Source organism: Corythoichthys intestinalis, chromosome 3, assembly GCF_030265065.1.
Source record: "Corythoichthys intestinalis isolate RoL2023-P3 chromosome 3, ASM3026506v1, whole genome shotgun sequence".
NCBI lineage: Eukaryota > Metazoa > Chordata > Actinopteri > Syngnathiformes > Syngnathidae > Corythoichthys > Corythoichthys intestinalis.
Genome location: NC_080397.1, coordinates 11,028,453 through 11,049,429, shown reverse-complemented (window position 1 = coordinate 11,049,429; position 20,977 = coordinate 11,028,453). Strand labels below are relative to the sequence as shown.

Sequence of the window (20,977 nt, the reverse complement as noted above, 5' to 3'; positions counted from 1 at the left end):
GTAAGTAACGTCACTTGCAACATGACTTCCAAGCTCACGCACAGCGCACCCACACAACTTTTTAAATGAACGGCGTATCATTCTGAAGTTTTGTTTCCACTCGAAAAGTTAAAACAGCAGCTGATCTGACGATCGATCTCCATGTTTTGCAACGTGACGCTTTGTTTTGATTAATCTGCGCATGTCAGACGGCAGTTGTCAAACGTCCTTTCGGAATAAAGGCAGTCACATGTAAACGCTGGATCGGAATAGATGAAGTGACATGTAAACAGCTGATGTGAAATTTCCATTCGGAATGATTTGAATCGGTATGAATAAAAGTCAGCATGTAAACGTGGCTATTGTCACACCTGCACAACGGGTACAAAACAGAGCAGCCAGGCTTGGCCTTAAATGCAGCCAGAGAGCCAACACGGATAGCATGCACGACCAACTCTCCTGACTTAAAGTTCATACAAGGCTGCGAGTATTGCCCCTCTGCCTTCTGAAAAACATCAACACATTGCACAAACCAAACAGTTTAAGCATTACACTCTTATCTCAACTCTGTGTGCATACCCCACCAAACATGCTACCAGTCGCAACTATACAATATCATGAAAACTCAAAAGAACATACAGTATTACAGCATATACAGTCGTCAGGGGGTCAGCCGGGTATGTTGCCCTGGGCCACAGGACCATAGGGGCCCTTGAATTACCCTCAATTTGTTTTACTTTACATTCACATATTTATTTTTTATTTAAATCTACTATATACTGTATAATTAAACATTTTAATATTATTTGAAATATATATTTTTTTCCTTTTTTGCACAACAACCCCCCCCCCCCCTCCCCAACCACCCCCTCTGTTTTAGCAGAGAATGGTTTGACCCCGGTCTGGCGCACTCAAGGCTACACTACGTACGTGCCCGGAGGCGGGAAATTAAAATCTGTCATTGTTATAAACTCTAAACATGGCGAGTCGGCATAAATCGGGAGCGCAGAAAAGAAAGAAAAAAAAAAAGATTATAGAGGTGAACGAGAAAAAAGTGAAGTTTTTATAAGGGGAACAAGAAGCCAGAGAAGTCGGGCTAGAGTTGGCTTTGGACGGTGATGTCGGTAAGTGAACAACAGCCGCTGAACACTGAACGGTTACATTCGCAATCACCGTGACCAAAGCCCAATTCGATACCTGTCGCCGGCCGCTTGTAACCTATTGAGCTGCGGTATGACAAGACATGCTGCTCTCGTTGAGCCGAGTAGAGAGAAGGTAATTGGAGATCAGGGATATATGTTAGTCCGTGGGGAGCAGGTGCACGAGGCTGAACAGAATCTGGTCCGGCGGCTGGATTTATCTTGGGTTTACAACCCACTGTGAATTATAGCAAACGCTGATACGATTCCAACACCGAAACAGCACAAACGAGCAGCAGTGGAACAGCAGAGGAGCCTGTCAGGGAGAGACAGGGCTGAGGAGGGGGCGGGTCCCATTACCATGTGGAGAGGGCATTTACAGGATGTTTAGTTATACTATTGTGTTGCTTAGCAGGCAGGCATAGCACTCTCAGTTGTATTTTATTGTAGCCTACATGGGACAGTAGATGGAAATTGTTTATTTTGTGTCACATCCAGTGTTGGGAGTAATGCCGTTATAAATAACGCCGTTACGTAACGGCGTTATTTTTTCAGTATCGGGGTAATCTAACTAATAACTTTTTCCGCCGTTACAACGCCGTTACCGTTACTGACGGACAAAAGCGGTGCGTTACTTTGAATAAATTGAAGAAACTACCAGCCGTGTCGAGTTGACTCTCTGCTCTGTTGATTTGTCATCCAAGACTTGGGGTGCGTTCAGGTTCAAGAATAGCGCACGTACTTCTGACTCCAAGCTGTTTGTCCCTGCTCATTCAATTAGACAATGCTTTCCAAATTTTGGTAACGTTTCTGTGTTTGCTACACCTGATGCTAGCCTCGTTCCCATCTCCCACTGTCAGCCAGCAATAATTCTGCTTCCATCTTGAGGACGGCAGACGCTTTGAAGGTGACGTGAATTGTCGGGAAACGAGCCTACCTGAATGCAACCCCTCGAGAGATGCGATGGAAGTGATTGTGATTGGCTGAGAGTTAGAGTCATGTGTCGTGGTAAGCCAATCAGAGACGGTGATTTCACCAGCAAACCGGAACAGCGCGTGCGGCAAACACACACGCAAAACAGATGCACAGGGTCGGGATGGCAGAGCATTCAGAAGAAAAATTGTCCTTTAAGAGGTGGAGATATAGACACTATTTCAAGTTTGTCGAAATTTAAGGAAAGAACTTGCATGTAATGTGTAATTTATGTCCCGGGGCAAAGCTTTTGTCGACTTCTGTGGTAAGCAATTCAAATCTGCTGGAGCACCTAACAAGTTAACTACCTGTCTGTTCTTCTCTATTCCACTGACTCGAATACTGCTCAGAAAATTTCAAATTCTTTGACATACAACAAGTTCTTTTTAAAGTAACGGAAATAGTTACTTTCCCTGGTAACTAGTTACTTTTACTATAGAGTAATTCAGTTACTATCTCAGTTAATTTTTGGAAGAAGTAGTGAGTAATGTAACTAATTACTTTTTTAAAGTAACGTGCCCAACACTGGTCACATCACATTACGGTCTGCTATATTTAACTGTCAATCTCAAATAATTTGGAAATTTGCACAGTCATTGCTTGCAAAGCATTAAAAGTACTGCTTATGTTGTCATGACAAGCCGGTGGCACGGGTGTGGTGGTGGGGGCCCCCCTATAATGGTCTCTTGTCTCCAGGCCCCTGCAAGTCTGTTGACAGCCCTGGGTGGAATGTAATGCCCTTCCAGACCAAATCTTAAAAACTCAAAGTTAGTTTAAAAAAAACAAATAAATCAGTATTTTAGGGATAGCCTAACTGTATTTAATCTTTAATGCAAATTGTAAGGGAATATAATGGAATTGTTGTTTACTTATATATTACTTACTTACTTACTTACTTACTTACTGTTTTTTCTTTCAGTATGTTGAATTATGCCTTTTTTAGTGTGTGAATTTTCAAGATAAGGGCATTGAAGATGAGACTTGGCTGGGTCTTTCAGCATGACAATGATCCCAAACACACAGCCAGGGCAACAAAGGAGTGGCTTCGTATGAAGCATTTCAAGGTCCTGGAGTGGCCTAAAGTCTCCAGATCTCAACCCCATAGAAAATCTGTGGAGGGAGTTGAAAGTCCGTGATGCCCAACGACAGCCCCAAAACATCACTGCTCTAGAGGAGATCTGCATGGAGGAATGGGCCAAAATACCAGCAACAGTGTGTGAAAAGCTTGTGAAGAGTTACAGAAAACATTTGGCCTCCGTTATTGCCAACAAAGGGTACATAATAAAGTATTGGGATGAACTTTTGGTATTGATGAAATACTTATTTTCCACCATGATTTGCAAATAAATTCTTTAAAAATCAAACAATGTGATTTTCTGTTTTTTTTCCACACTCTGTCTCTCATGGTTGAGGTTTACCCATGTTGACAATTACGGGCCTCTCTAATATTTTCAAGTGGGAGAACAATTAGTTTTGACTAAATACTTATTTGCTCCACTGTATATACAGTATGTTGAATGTATATACTGTATCCGTCTTGTGTCTTATCTTTCCATTCCAACAATAATTCACATAAAAATATGGATATTTTAGAGATGGTTTGAATTGCAATTACGATACATTTTTAAGCTGTGATTAACTCGATTAAAAATTTTAAGCGTTTGACAGCCCGAATTATTATTATTATTATTATTACTTATAATTTCATGAAAACACTACTGCCCTTGTCCACAAGCACAGCTAAATCCCCAAAAATAAAATTTGGCTGCAAATAAAAATACTTCTAAATAAATAATGTAGAAAATAAAAGTTAACACAATTTAAATGAATGCAAGTCATCAGCCAATCAAACATGCGTTTGAGGGAGGAAAATGGACCGGCACACTCATTCAGCAAGAGAAAATAGGTAAATGTAAGTCTGAACATAATGAAAATTATTCACTTAATAATGGTAGGGTCAATTCTCAGTTCAGTTCAGATTAAGTTTATTGTCCTCTAAGAAGGGAAAATTTATCTTACAGCAGGTAAGCATACAGATAACACAACAACAGAAAACTCATACGCATTAAATAACACAGACTGCAATTTAAAAATGCTATAGACAGCTTCGCATCTAGGTGCAAGAATTGTGCAAATTTAGCAGCCTAATCGCACTTGGTAAAAAGGAGTTCTTTGTCCTGTTAAACTTAAAACAAGGGACTCTGAATCTCCTGCCTGAAGGGAGGACCTCAAACAAACAATGAAGGGGTTGATCTGCACAATCCAATATGTCATTTGCCTTCCTCATAATCTGCCTCGCATAAATATTTGTTCAGGAGACCTGTGGACAGCCTCCTTTCTATCCTTGCAACATATAGGAAGACAATCTAAATGACCTATATAACTGAACTCATGATATACTGTACTGCAAATAAGGTTGCTTAAAAGTTAGTTGGGACAATTTGTGCAACCTGATAAGTTGGTAGTGCTATGTCCCTACTGTCCCTATGCAAACTTACGCCCTTGCATCAAAGCACGTTTAGCCTATCACCCACCCTTCCTACTGTTTGGCCTTTGATTGACGTTCATGAGAGCAAGCTAGCTGGTTCATGCTTGATTCAGAACTCGTGTGACAGCAAAGTGTCACAGTCTTCATAAGAGCAGTAGGGCAAATTAAGTTAAACAAACTTAACTTTTCCAACATGCCCCAAGAAAGTTCATATTAGGAACGCTTTTGATAACTCTAACAACTAAGAGGGAGCTGCCGACCCTCCCGGATAATTTGGATTGGATGTCTACTAATGACAAACATGTAATTTCACAGCAGATGGATGGACGTCAATCATCGTCAACGGAACTGAAAGAGTAAAAACTAGCAAAGTTAGTTTCCATTCGATGCAAGGTTAAGAGCAAAAATCTTAAATGTTGTGTATATCTGAAAAACACTGTATTTGTATTCAATGCACAGAGATAGAGTAATATACAGTGCCCTCCATAATTATTGGCACCCCTGAAAAAGATGTGTTTTTTAGCTTCTAATATATATTTTTTAAAATTCAAATAATATGCGACCTTAATGGACAAAAAGAGAAAAATCCAACCTTCAATAGAAGTGCATTCATTCAGTGGGGAAAAAAATCCCACATAAAGAAAAAAAATATTTGACATCAAATAATGTGTTTCACAATTATTAGCACCCCTGGTGTTAATACTTTGTCATCTGGCATCTGACCAAAGCACACGGTCCCAGGCTTCAACTGGGACCGTGTGTATTTTTGTGTGATACCAAGATTGAGCTTTTTGGCAACAAACACTAAGTGGGTCTGACGTGCCACGAAAGATTCGCATGCTGAAAAGCACCTCATACCCACTGTGAAGTATGTGGGTGGGTCAGTGATGCTGTGGGGCTGTTTGGCTTCTAAAGGCCCTGGGAACCTTGTTAGGGTGCATGGCATCATGAATGCTTTGAAATACCAGGACATTTTAAATCAAAATCTGTTGCCCTCTGCCCGAAAGCTGAAGATGGGTCGTCACTGGGTCTTTCAGCAAGACAATGACCCTAAACATATGGTCAAATCTATACAGAAATGGTTCACCAGACACAAAATCAAGCTCCTCCCATGGCCATCTCAGTCCCCAGACCTTGTTTTTTTGGCAAAAGGGGGTTGTACAAAGTAATAACACCAGGGGTGCTAATAATTGTGACACACATTATTTGATGTCAAATAATTTTTTCTTTATGTGGGATTTTTTTCCCCACTGAATGAATGCACTTGTATTGAAGGTTGGATTTTTCTCTTTTTTTCCATTAAGGTCCCATATTATTTGTATAAAAAATATATTAGAAGCTAAAAAACACATCTTTTTCAGGGGTGCCAATAATTATGGAGAGCACTGTATATTTTGGGTTAATCAGGTCAAAGGTCACAGAGGTCAGAAATATATTTGTGTTTAAGATAACACAAAAAAAAATTAACGGGATTATTATCAAACTTGCAGGATATTTTTGTAGTATGCAACCGTGGTGATTTTTTAGGTGATGAGTTCAAAGGTCAAAAACATACCAGAGGTCAAAATGTTTTGTGTTCAAGATAACTCAAGAAGGAATAAAGGGATTGTTTCAAACCATATTATTTGTATAAAAAATATATTAGAAGCTAAAAAACACATCTTTTTCAGGGGTGCCAATAATTATGGAGAGCACTGTATATTTTGGGGTAATCAGGTCAAAGGTCACAGAGGTCAGAAATATATTTGTGTTTAAGATAACAAAAAAAAAAATTAACGGGATTATTATCAAACTTGCAGGATATTTTTGTAGTATGCAACCGTGGTGATTTTTTAGGTGATGAGTTCAAAGGTCAAACATACCAGAGGTCAAAATGTTTTGTGTTCAAGATAACTCAAGAAGGAATAAAGGGATTGTTTCAAACTTGCAGGATATGTTTGTAATATGAAACACAAGAGGTGATTTTGTGGTTGTGATGTCAAAGGTCACAGAGGTCAGATCAATCGCTGCCAGCCCCTCCGCCTCTATCAACCGGCAAGTATTTGAAATTCACAGCAGAAGGATGAAAAGAGCCACATAAAGCAATGGGTAACATTGACAAAAGCATTATCGTCTGTAACGTAAAGCTTCACATCCCCACACCAATAAAGAAATTGTGTCATAAAAGCAACCCAACTGGGAACCGTTTTATTTGTCAAAGTAGAAAACACACTCACTCTCTACTGGTACTTGTTTACAAAAGCCAAATACTCGTTTACGTCATCGGGAGAGCCCACCACAAAGGGCACCCGTTGATGGAGTGCCCGGGGCTGCACATCCAAGACCCTCTGGGCACCGGTGGTGGCCACGCCCCCTGCCTGCTCCACCAGGAAAGCGATCGGATTGCACTCGTACAGCAGACGCAACTACGGCGACACATAACCACAAATGACAATGAAGCAAATGCTTAGTCTGATTATTTGTTTTTCTAGTAACATTTGTTTTTCTAGTAACATTTGTGTCAAAAATGCTCCACATGGTGTAGTGTGTGCTGCTGTTTTGGTTAGCGACAGCATTGAAATAGGCTGTTGTTGCGTCGGCAGCGACCGGCAATATACTGAATGATGAAGAGCACTGGTTTCCCACTGCCAGTCGAGCTGTATTTCACTGTAACTTTCACTTCTTCTTCCTCTTTTTATTTACTCTTCTATGACATGTTAGCTTTTGTCAAGAAATGAAAACTGCAATGCTCCATATTTACACAAGCACCTGGCAGGGGATTTTTCGTGTATTCTACAGTAATCGAAATAAGGTCGTTTAAAGCGAACGTTAAAAGAGGATCAGCGTACCTTTCCTTCCGGACTCTTTTGATTGGCCGGGTACATGAAGATGCCGCCGTACGTGATGGTGCGGTGCACATCGGACACCATAGAGCCCACGTAGCGCGCGCCGTATGGGGTGCCACCGTCCTGATAGGAAAAAATGTACAATGCACATTACAAAAAACAATAGAATACATACATCAAGAAGAAAAGTGACTAAAATCTTTGAAAAAGAAATGGCCTTTGTTGTAAAAGTTTTAAGTAAAAAACACATGGGAAAAAAGACATAAAATACATTTCAAAACAAACCATAATAAACTAAAAAATAGTGCTGTAAAATTATAAAGTATTTACAGGACATTGGGTTGGTTTGATTGCATTAATTGATTTTATTATATAATTTTATTTCTGATATTAACTTATTTAATTTACTGTTAATTACTTCTTTAACATTTGAATGTATTGATGCCTATTGGTGCCAAATAGTCACATTCTAGATCAAAGTATCAATACCATACCATAGATACCTGTTACCATATCCCCCTGGTGGCCGAAATTGTTATTGCATGCAATTGACTTTCCAATACATAATCTTTAATATTAAGACTTTGCTGGGACAAAATGATGTCTATAAAAGTTGTAAAGCAATAACGCAAACAACAAAAATGAATGAAATGAACAAAAAACTATTTATATAATGGGTCAAAATTAATTTCCGAACAGATCATGTGATTAGCACCTTAGAGATGGTCATTTGCTTTGCTTAGCCAAAACCACCTAAGGACAAAAGAAACAAGATGGATATACGCAGTTTTTTTTCTAATGCAAGGTTTCAAAAGCAATAACAACTACTGAGCAAGAACTAAGGATTGCAGATGTGGACCATGAAATGCCAGAGAGCACTGCAAAAATGAATAGTGGAGTTTCAGTTTGTCCACTAAAGACGCCAATTGTACAACAGAGCCACAACCGGGGTACCATATTAAGGGTGTAATTGACTGGAAAAATTTGGCATTAAATTGGTCTACTTCGTTTACTTCTCACGCACACACACCCACACACACATACCTGGGATGCCTTTATTTATGAGCATGGGCTAAGCTACTAACCCAGCATATAACCTGTAAGCATAGGCGGAGTTTGACTTTTGGGGCAGGGGGGGCACAACATGTTGATGACCCCGAAACGTAGTGTCAGTAATAAAATTAACTTACAAGAATATTTATAATCATAAACTGACAATGAGTGTTTTTTGTTTCCCATCATTCTTGAGGGGAATTCTAAATCAGGCTGCTTAGGCAATACTTTTCGCTAAGATTGTCATCCATTGAATATGGTACGACCGCCGGTGTCGTGCCAATGTAGTTACCCCAGTCAAAAATTGTATCCCCTGAGCGGAGCCATATGGCGGTAGATTTGTGTCTTTATTATTCAACCAAAAAAATGTCGCTTCAATTAAAAAAAAAAAAAAAGTGTTTGAATGCAAAAAAAAAAATTGAAACTCAATGTGTTTGAATGCAAAAATGAATTTGCAAAAAAAAAAAAAAAAAAAAAAATGCACGTGACAGCAAATTTTCTTTGATTGATTTTATTTATTTATTTATTTTTTAATTGAAGTCAAGTTTTTTTGATTGAAGCAACTTTTTTGATTGAAGTAATGTTAATGTGTTTTTGGGCCACATTTTGGCTAGGACATTTGTGTCTATATTATTATGAAAAAATAAGTTGCTTGAAAAAAATATATTTTTAAAAAGAAAATCACTTCAATCAAAAAAAGAAAAATTTTAATCATAGAAAAAGTTTTTGAATGTGAAAAAATATTTGAGACTGAAAAAATTGCATTTGAACACTTAATTTTTCATTGACAAAGTTTTCTTTGATTGAAGCAATCATTTTTGTGTTTGGGCCATATTATGGTTAGGACATTTGTGTCTAAATCATTCAATCCCCCCAAAAACTTGCTTTATTCAAAAAAATATTTTCGGTTAAAAAAAAAAATCATAAAAAAATAAATAAACCCCCCCCCCCCCCCAATTTTTTTTTACTTATATGCAAAACAAATGATAATATAAAATATATTTTTGTTCATTTCATTCATTTTTGTTGCAGTTTTATTGCTTTTCAACTTTTATATATATATAGGAAAGTCAATTACATGCAATGACACTTTTCGCACTTTTTGGCCCCCTGACCACCCCCCCCAAAATCTACTTATGCCTGTAAGTTTTATTTGTAATTTGTTATTTTTATTTGTAAGTTTTAATTGCTAACACCGCGTTTCGGGGTCATCAGCATGTTTTGCCCCCCCCCGCCACAAAAGTCAAACTCCGTTGATGCTGTTACCGCTAATTTAAATCATACATAAAATTTTTTTGTTATTATTTATCATATATTTATTTTCTATTAATTATTATTTTAAAAAGTATTTAAATGAACTTACTCAACTAGCATCAACTCGAAAGCAAAAACACAAGTAAAAGATTTTTAATTCTTAATTTTTAAATTGTTGGCATCAAAATAATGCCAACTGAAGTTTGCCCGTGAAGCCCTTTAAGGAATACAAATATATTAAAATGAAACTATAAACCCTTTACAGGACACTCATATAACTCACTGATGGTGCCAGGGGTCCAATCCTCTTATTAATTAGATGATTTTATTAAAAGTGAGTGCAAGCCTTAGCTAGTATGGATATCCTTAGCCCATATAATCAGCAAATGAGGAACTGCGATGACATTCCATAGAGTTTAAACAAAGTTCAACAACTCAAAGTCCAGCGAGAGGGGCCTGGTAAACAACTTTTAAGCCGCCCAACTATAAACGCCAACTTTCAACAACTGATTATTTTTCTCTCTCTGGTGTGTATTCTTGTGAAGAAAACAGAAAATGAAAAGCAGATTTTCCCCTGTTGAAACAAATAGGTCTGCGTGTGGACACATGCAGGCAACGTGTGACGCGGTGCAGTCATGTGCTCGATGAATCACTTCCCAGATATCACACGCCATAGGCTTGACTGTTTCCTGAAAAAACGCATACACGCACATACACCGCCCTAGCGAGGTTTGCGACAACAACAAAAAAGGCTTGAGAGTGTGGTTTCTTTGGAAAGAAAAGCATTTTTAAAGAAATGAAATGATTGCTTGTAATTGCTGTTATTAACAGGATATTTGATGTGATTTGTTGTCACAACAAAGATTTTAGCTTGTGGAGCAAAATAACAATTCGGAAGAATTGTTTTAAGTATAATTAATAAGAACATAATAATAATAAAAAAACAGCGCATTAAAAAGTAATGCAACAACAATATGAAATGATTATTATTATTATTTTTTTGAAAATACATTTTCTACTAATCTATGTGTCGGTGTGTATTTATTTGGGTGTGTATACCGTAATTTTCAGACTATAAGCCGCTACTTTTTTCCTTCATTTTGAACCATGCAGCATACTGTATAGTCCTGTGCTGTGATTGTCCAATGACAGTCTTAAGGCGCCACTGTCAAATAAAGTGTTACCAAATACAATACCTAGCAATTAATGAAACAACGGGAACAGTAACTGAAGAAATAATTAGCACAGAACATGAATTTTGATTGTTATTTATATCTGTAGTGCTGCAATGCATGCTAGGAGGAATGTTGGACAACAACAGTGTTGACAGCAGGTGGCAGCAGAGGTTGAATTTCTCCCACAAGGGAGCAGTGGTGGCCAAATAAAGCTTCTTGAAACAATGAAGCTTTGCGGCCAATTGATTCAAAGCTTCACGGTGGTTTATTTGGTTTTATGACATTCGTTTGATACCGCTGTCAAATAAAGTGTTATTGGTTAATATCTTTTGGTGTAAATATCCCATAATACAGTGAGGACAGCTGCAGCCTATAGTCCAGTGCGGTTTATCTATGAACAAATGCCATTTTCGTGCCAAATTTGGTGGGTGGCGGCTTATAGTCAGGTGCGCCTTATAGTGCAAAAATTACAGAATATACAAAACAATTTATATATATATATCAATTGTTTCATGATCTTGAAAATTCTCTCATATTAATATTTTAAGATTGCGATCTTTAATATTTTCCAAACAAAATGCATGAAGATAAAAAAAATGGTAATTAAATAAAAAGTTCTCAACATTTCAAATAACCAAATAAACACATCAAATAAAATATAAGGTTTAATAAAATGGTATGACCATTGACCACTTCATAAAATTATATTTAAAAATTCATTTCGAAAGAAAAAAACCCACATAAATAACTAAAACTCCTTTAATCAAACAACAAATGAAACATTTAAAAAATGTAAAGCTACAATAAATATAAACAAAGGCAGAAAGTTCTATGGAGGACCAAATACGTTAGAATGAAATATATAAACGCACCTTTAAATAAATACTTAAATGTGTCAATAATTCATTAAAATGGGAATTAAATAAATAATACTTTCATTAAATGTCATTAATTCACTAAAACACCAGTTCATTTAATGTAAAAACATCATGATTTCACTATTTAATAAATTAATGTTGCAGCACTTCTTGCATTTATTTATCTGCCAAACTCACCCAGTTTTATTTATTTATGTATATATTTCATTTCAAACGCAAAATATAATTTTTCATGCTGATTCATTGAAAGGTGGAAAAGCGCTATACAAGTATAACACCATTTATAACCATTTATGAAAACCCAAAAAAGGAAAAGCAAAAATGCTCCACTTTGCATTTCCACTAAATATATACGTATATTCCAAGTCATCACTGTACGAGCACATGACCACCTTGCATCACATATGGCGTGATGGCCAAAAAGTGTTGAGCGAGCACATGTCAAAGAGGCCAAGTGGATGTTTTCAAGTTAGAAGAGGAACTACTGACCTCAAACAGACACGCAAAAACAGTGACGTTACCATGACAGCAGAAATTCGCCCACCTCAGGGTTCTTCTTGTGCTCAATATAGTGATTTACTGAAGGGTGGAAGTATTTGGCGTAGCCCTCGTTCAAGCTGTAGATCTTCCCCCTGGGTTTGATCTTCACGTTCCTCTCCGTCAGGATAAACTCGCCGATGGCCTGAACGTAAAAGTCGTATTAGCTGCCATTGACGGTTATATACGTCCTATCAGTGTTGGAACAAATGTGAACAGGGCTCTGGTGCGATAAATAAAAACGGACCCCCCGAGGTGAAAGTTTGGTGGGTGGGGAGCCTAGGTCAAGGGTCAGCAACCCAAAATGTTAAAAAAGCCAAATCAAAGCAAAAAAACAAAAAACAAATATGTCTGGAGCCGCAAAAAATTGAAAGTCTTATATAAGGCAACACATGCTGTATGTATCTATATTAGCTACCGTATTTTTCGGACTAGAAGTCGCAGTTTTTTTCGTAGTTTGGCTGGGGATGTGACTTATACTCTGGAGCGACTTTTGTGTGAAATTATTAACACATTATTATATCATTTCACATGTTATTTTGGTGTTTAGGAGTGACACTGATGGTGCGGTAAACTTGTTAGCATGTTCTTTATGCTATAGTCATCTGAATAACTCTTAATAGCTATGTTACGTTAACATAACGGCCACGTCCATATTTCGTTGTTCATGCATCATGTAACATTATCGTACTGTACAATTTTTCAGCATGTTCTCTATTGTATTTTTATTTTAAATTGCCTTTCAAGAGGACATATCTGTTCTATGTGTTGGATTTTATCAAGTAAATTTCCCCCAAAAATGCGACTTATACTCCGGTGCGACTAATACCGTATTGGCCCGAATATAAGACGGCCCAGATTATAAGACGACCCCCTATTTTTCAAGACTCAAGTTTGAAAAAAGACTTTTTGAACATCAAATTAATTTTCATACAGAAAATAATTACAGTACACCCGAAACAAATGATTATAACAATATATTTGAGAGAAAAAGCATATTATTTTGCCTCATTCAAATCTTAATATCTGAACATTTAAATATGTAAACTAAAGTGCAATCACATTCGTAAATGAATGGCTTCTGGTTTTTGAAATGTAAATAAACCAATCTCTTGTGATAAAACAACAAAATTCCAATAACTGCATTAACCATCAAAGTGAAGTCTAACTGTAACTGTAGTCTTGAAACAAATTTGAATAAGGAAAAACATTGCAATAAAATAATGCAAACTGGTTAAACTAAAAAGTGTAGCTAAGATCTGTCATGAGAGAACATCACTTCAATGATGTCTGGCGGCATCTAGCGTCGTGAATGGGTATAATGTCTAGACAGCGAATATAAGACGACCCCTCTTTTTCAGTATTATTTCAATGCAAAAAACACCGTCTTATATTCGAGCCAATACGGTATATGTTTTTTTCCTCTTCGTTGGCCATTTTATGACTGGTGCGACTTATACTCAGGTGCAACTTAGAGTCCGAAAAATACGGTACATTAGCCTACTATCAAAATGACTAATTTGGCTACCAATATAGCTTTCATGATTACCGTATTTTCCGCACTAAAAGGCGCACCTGAAAGCCTTCAATTGTCTCCAAAGCTGACAGTGCGCCTTATAATCTGACGTGCCTTATATATGGATCAATATTAGTATGACATTCCGTTTAGCTCAGCTCCATCTGTTGGATGCATAACGCAATGCCAACCCCTACTGCTACTACTACTACTACTACTACTGCGCCTTATAGTGCAGTGCCTCCTATACATGAAAACGGTTTTAAAAAAGGCCACTCATTGAAGGTGTGCCTTATACTCCGATGCGCCTTATAGTGCACAAAATACAGTAAATGTTTATTTTCTCTAAAGTGAATCCTATAGAGAATGCAATCTTAATAAATTAGAGGAATGTTTGTGTCATTTTTTCCCTCCTACAGTAACCATATTAGAGTATAAATATATTTCCAGGGAGCCAATAGCGCAGCGCTAAAGAGTGGCATGTGGCTCTAGAGCCACGGGTTGCTGACTCCCTTCCTAGGGGATGATTATTTTTTGCGGGCCGTTCAAGATGATTGTCTGATGTGTGGGGCAGGGGTGGTGCTAATGGAAAATATTTTGCAGGTGAAAACCAGTTGAGCAAGGGGGGTGGAGGTGTGGAAGAGATATTTTAACACCTAAACACTACACGGGTAGTCCCCGGGCTTCGAACAAGTTCTGCTCCTACGCTGGCGACTGTAACCTGAATTTCCACTTAATTTGGAATTAACCCCCTTTAAGTACCCCTAAATACCCCCTAAATCTCAAAATAACTATCTAAAAACATGTATCATACATCATATTAATAAAACCAAGTAAAAAATAAGATACTGTGACGTACGTTGTGTTAAATGTCCCTATATTCAGTGACTATTCGGGCTTTAGTTGCGAGTCAGTCGCCCTGCTGAGAAAAAAGGGCGCTGTAAAAAGGACACTATAGAAAGAGGAGGGAGGTATAAGAGGGGGGTTATCATAGCAGCTCAGATCGCCAGCATCGCCTTTCTCAAAGCGAGCCAGCCATCCGACCTAAAAAAACTGGATCGGGACTTTCAAGTTCAGTCGGTGCCGGGGGAAAAGTAGCAGCAGCGGCATGAGAACAAGGAAGCTGGACATGATGGTGGCACTCCCGGCCGAAAGGAACTGCAGGACGGCGCTGGGGCAGGAGGGGATCCTGGCATGAAGAACGGCAACGGGAACTAGGTACTGTTTAAGCGACTAAAAAAAAAAAAAAAAAAGACTAGAAACAAAATGGCGGACGAGACTCCGGCATCGTAAAGTCAAAATCACGTAAGTCGGGTACATCGTAACCTGGGGACTACCTGTATCCAAGCTTCGTGCGTCATCTTACATTTCAATTTCTCCCTCCCTCACTCAACCGCGCCATTGTTACGCTCGCAAAGTGTGCCCTCTAGATGCCTGGGCCCGGGTGCCGCCGCACCTCCAGCACCCCCCCCTAGGTTCCAACCCTGCATCCCATCTGTCTGGACAGGGAGGGACAGACAGTGAAACGTCAGTCTTTGGTCTGCTCACCGGGTCGAGCATGAAAAAGTGGAGGCCGGCACCGGTGCTGAGGGCCACCAGGGTGGCGCTGCCGTACAGGGCGTAACCCGCGCACACTATGTTGCTGCCCGGCTGGAGGGCGTCCTCTTCGGTGGGCTCGCCGTCTGTCACCTGGGGGGACGGTAGCAGGTCTGTCATTCTAGGCCATTTGGATATTTTACTTACGGAAGGTGGAGTTTATGTGTTCGCTTCAGTGTGTCTGTCTGTTAGTCTGTTTGTTTATGTTAAGATAACTTAAGAACGAATAAGAGAATCATTAACAAACTTGGAGTATACAATGGTACCTCTACTTCCGAAATTATTTAGTTCTGGAAGTAGTCTTGTAAACTGAAAATTCTGTAAATAGAGACGTGTGTTTCATGTAAATGCCCTAATCTGTTCCAAGCCCCCCAAAATTCAGATATAAATCTTTTATTAAGCATAAAAATGCATCAAAACATGTAAGAAATACATGTTACAATTAGATTATTGCACAGTAAACGTATGTAAAACAAAAACAAAAACAAAGAGTAAAGTATAAAAATGGCGAAAAATGGAGAATGAAGAGGACGCTGGGATACACACATACACATACAGTAAAGGTCCTTCTTGGCCAATTGGATGCCAGGAAGATGCTAAGCAATACCCAATAGCAGAGTAGCTATAAGAATGTTACATTCAGCAAACTCTGGGAGCTGCGAGTAGCAGCCCATACTGTATTTCGGCCTCTGGTATCCTGAAATTTCTTTCGTAACAAGAGAAAATATTTTCCCCGTTGAGGTGTGTCGTAACCTGAAAATTCTGTTTGAAGAGATGTTCGTAAGGAGAGGTACAACTGTATGTTTGTAATATAAAACAGAAGAGGTGACACAATTTTGGGGTCATGAGATCAACTGTTACAGATGTCAGAAATACAGTATGTTGTGTTGAAGATAACTCAAGAAGGAATAAAGGAATTTTGAACAAACTTGAATGATGTGTTTGCAATACGAAACATTTTGGGGTAATAATGACAAAGGTCACAGAGGTTAGAAAATTAATTTTGCCATAATTTAATGATGTATTAGCCTATTTAAATCAAATTTGCAGGGTAGGTGATATGAGAAAGGAATGGGTCAAAAGTCACAGAGATTAGAAATATGTTTGGGTTTAAAAAACAATGGATGAAGATCAGGTCAGAAAGGAATTTTATGCCAAAACATGATAACGCATGAGCCAATTTAACTGAAATTTGCAGGGTATGTAATACGATGAGAAGAGAAAGGGACAAATGTCAATTTATTAAAACAAGATTCTTTCCACTCGGATCATCCACATGATAAAGGTCTTGTCTTCGCTTTAAAACTGTAATGAGCAAAAGAAGTTGAACGATTTTTCATTTATGTATTTATTTATTTTTTTAAATTAGAAGTCAGTGAAGACGTTTGTTTAGCAATGATTACGTTTATTTTCAAAGGAGCATTGTAACAAAAATGTCCCAACGTTTTGGAAATTGACAACCTGCAATTTTAGCAAGAAACATGAAATTGATTCACATTATTTGTTTTTGTAAAAGGATATGACGGACTGCATTTCGCCCCAGGGCCTTGAGAAGGACACCTATATTCAACAATATTTATATGATAAATAGATTGTTCAAACCACATTAAAATATTTCATCTCTACCCGCCTAAATAATTAAAATGACAATTTATTTGTTGCACGATGGCGCCTTCTGTAAGGCCATAATGCGCTACTGCAATTATTATAAAAAATTTTTGGATGATGATTTTTTATTTTATTTTATTTTTTTTTAATTTTCTTCTTTTTTTAAACTTTTCTAACAACAAATGAAAATATGCAAAAATAGGACGAACAGTTCACATACAATCAAGAAATTTAGAACAAATAAAATAAATAAATAAATAAATAAATAAAATGGTCAGGGTGATTTTCACTCAAACTGTATTGTTTGCACAGTCCTTATAGCCTTGGGGTTCAAAGATTAACAGTCCAAATACTATGAAGAAAATTTTTTTTTCCAAAAAACATGAACATTTGGTCTTTGATTTACATACATTACACAGTTCATGTGGAATTTTGCCAAAATTAAGATAAGATTTATAACACATCTCTGATCTATTTCTAGTTTTTCAACGTTAGATAGGCCAAACAAAATATGTCTAAAAACTAATTTCAATGACGGCTCAACTTTGGAGTTGATGAAAGTCAACCCAAAATATGTGAGAGTATGTACATTCCCAAAACAAATGGGAGACAGTTTCCACTGCATTTGCACAAAAAGAACATAACGTATCATTATTAATTTTAAATTTTACCATTGTTTTTACAGGATAACAACTGTGAAGTATTTTGAATGTGATTTCTTTAACTTTATTTCTCAATACCTCTGGAATTGCATCAAACACAATAGAATATTCACGAGGTGTTTGGATGATGATGATACATTGTGTTGAGTTGATCCAGTGACTCACTCGTTTGTAGATGGCAAAGATGGTGCCGATGGAAGCCAGACAATCGATGTTACTCGAGCCGTCTAGAGGGTCAAAACACACCACGTACTTACCCTGAAACACACAAGCGCAACGCATCCACGTGCCTTTTGTTTAAATTTAAATTTCAAATCAGAAACAAAATTAGAAACGTGAGCTGTTAGCATTCTTTTTTCTTTTCATGTCATTCAAAATTTCTTGTGATTTTTTTTTTTGTCCATTTCAAGTTACCCAAAATTACTTTTGTTTTTCAACTATGACATTTCACAGTACAGGCTCAGAGCATAACTTTATCGTAAGTTTTATTCATTTTGCATGTGCGCATAAGTGTGCGTGCATATAGTATATGTGTTGATGTGCATGTGTGTGCATTAGGGCTGCTACAAAGGATTGCTTTGCTAGTCGATTAACCACCAATTGTTTTTTTAGATGAGTAAACTAATCGGCTCATACATAAATCGCAATATGGTATGTCCCTGATCTGATCATGTGATCGGAAATCGGGCCCAGTCAGGTCATTTTCAGAGGATCAAAATCGAGTGAAAAAGGTTAGGTTTTTAAGATGTACTTGTTTATTTTTGCTTGTAATTTTTAAGGGCTACTTAGCAATTGAATATTTGAGTTGTACAAGGATATTTTTTACAAGGAACAATAATTTTTTTTGTACTGCACAACATTGTATCACAGCCAGAAACATCAGAAACAAAAGTAAACCCCACTGCTTGGAGAATGTTATGCTACCTGTGGTGGTAAGCTAACGGTAAGAAAGCATCATACAAGAGTGATAATGTCTGACTGTGAAGTATCGAAATATTTTACATTTTTACATTTTTATATGCTTGTTTTGGACTTTTTACATTGAGGTGGTATCGGATCAGTACTTAGTATCAACACATCATGAAAATCATAGGACTCGGACATGAACCCAGGTGCAAATATATGATTATTTCTTTAATATTAGTCTAGGCTTTTAAAAACAAAATGCAAGCTTACAGGAAAAAAAGTCAGATAAGGATTCACCTCCCAAAAGTTGTCGATTAATCATGAAAGCCCTAGTGTTCATGTCAGTATCGTTGCATAAATTTCTGTGTTAGTGCCGATGTTTATGGGAGAGATTGTATTCCAGTATACATACAGTACAGTATATATGTGCATGCTGTGTATATATTTTTATCTAGCCATTGCTACATGATAGTGGAGAGTAAATGCAAGCGTTACCCTCTTGTCTTTGGGCGTAACGATGAGATCCTTGTCCTCCTCGGAGACCATGCAGCAGGTGCTGTAAGAGGCCTTCAACATGTTGACTACCAGGTCATTGGACAGCACGTCCAGCTTCTTCACGTCATCCCCCGTCACGTTGACGGAGCCCGCCATACCCTGTCTGGGCACACATGTATTCTCGCTAGCTATAATTGATGGTGCTAGACGCCTGATCCATTTGGACTGGGAGAGTATGGCAGCAATTAAATGATGCTCAACGGCTGCCAATAAACTTTTGGGGTAATGAGGTCAAAAGTCACAGAGGTCAGAAAAGGAATTTGTGATAACTTGATAACAGAAAGGTTAGCCTGTTTAACTCAAATTTGCAGGGTCGTGGTGTGGTAAGACGAGAAAGGGTTAAAGATCAAAGGTCACAAAGGTCATCAATTTAGTGATGTTTCGAATTTGGCTGTTTAGGGGATGGTTTGCTCTCTCAGAGTGGCCCTCACGTTACGATAAGTATGTGTAGAAGTGTAGAAACACGCAGCTCGCCATACCATGGGCATGCATGTATACACACTAGGTGCCATTGACATATATCTCAGTCAATGAGTGAAATTCTATCAGTACTCACAAGTGTGCAAGGCCTGCCTTTCGCACGGCCGAGGAGATGGCCTTGATGGCGGTCATGATGGCGTTGAGCAGCTGGGTCAGCTCACCCGTGGCCCCCTTGGCCTGCCGTCCCGTCTCCGTGACGAAACGGGTCAGCGTCCACACGTCCGTGTCAAAGGTTGACTGGTCCGACATGTTGCTTCCTGGCGCGCCTTTGAGTACTTACTCGGGTGAAGTGAAGAAGCAAAATGAAGGGAGATCCAGAAGGATCTATTTGTGTGCGTGGTGTCAGGTAGCGGCTGCATTCATTCGCTGCTGGATGTGTCGTGAAAAAGTTTGTTTAGGAAAACTGTTGTCCATCCAAAAAAAAACCTTAGTGTAGACAGCACGAAGGCAATTTAGCCTCTTTAATAAAGGAATCCTGTGAAAGGCTAGCATTATTGTAGCGTTCAGTGTTGCATTAATTCGCTGCTGGACATGTTGTCAAAACATTTGTTCAGAAAACTGTCGACCAGCCAAAATTGTGTTTATAAAAAACACACACACAACCCAGTGTAGGCAGCACTAAGTCACTTTAGCCCCTCTAACAAAGGAATACTGTGAAAATCTAGCATTATTGTTGCGTTCAATGCTGGGATAGGAAACATTATATATGCGAATTAGTTCAAAGTTCAGTTAACAAATTTAAAATAAAACTAATTCCGTACATAGACTTCATCATATATTGACGGGACATGGGCCGTGGGGCTGATTAATAGGGGGCCTATCTCTGTCAAAGCTGACCGAGGGGAAACACAGACAAAGAGCTTTTTACGTTGAAATTATTGTAAATAAATGCTTAAATCCCTGAATTCCGTATTGATATGGACCTAAAACAGTATTGTTTCATGGTTAAAAGCATTAAAAAAAAAAAAAAAAAAAAAAAAAAAAAAAGGCTGTTTGCATTTATTTTACGTAAATATGTCAAATGTTCTGTTAGTCTTTAAGCCACTGTGGCGCTGCCTTAACACCATAAAGGGCTTTTTACATTGAACATTCTTGTGAATAAATGCGTAAATCTCTGAATTCTTTATAGATGTGAACAGTCTCGATTCTTTGTTAAAAGAGCAAAGAACCGAGCAGTTAGAATTTATTTCACGTGAATATGTCGAATGTGCTGCTAGTCTTTAAGCCACTGTGGCTCTGCCTTATCACCATAAAGAGCTTTTTACGTTGAAAATTCCTTTGAATACATGCTTAAATCCCTGAATTCTTCATAGATATGAACGTAAAAGTTTCGAGTCTTGGTTAAAAGCAAAAA

At 37.9% G+C, this 20,977-nt stretch overlaps 1 protein-coding gene across 1 annotated transcript; it reads right to left on the bottom strand.

Annotated features, from left to right (window-relative positions):
• Positions 1-6,725: 6,725 nt before the first annotated feature.
• On the bottom strand, positions 6,726-19,891 carry fbp2 (fructose-1,6-bisphosphatase 2). Its single transcript, XM_057832017.1, has 7 exons — positions 19,700-19,891; positions 19,084-19,246; positions 17,848-17,940; positions 15,365-15,505; positions 12,308-12,445; positions 7,407-7,526; positions 6,726-6,983 (listed from the first exon to the last, which is right to left on the bottom strand). Exons 1-7 carry the CDS (start codon positions 19,870-19,872, stop codon positions 6,798-6,800), a joined length of 1,014 nt encoding a protein of 337 aa, XP_057688000.1. The 5' UTR covers positions 19,873-19,891; the 3' UTR covers positions 6,726-6,797.
• Between the last annotated feature and the right edge of the window lie 1,086 nt (positions 19,892-20,977).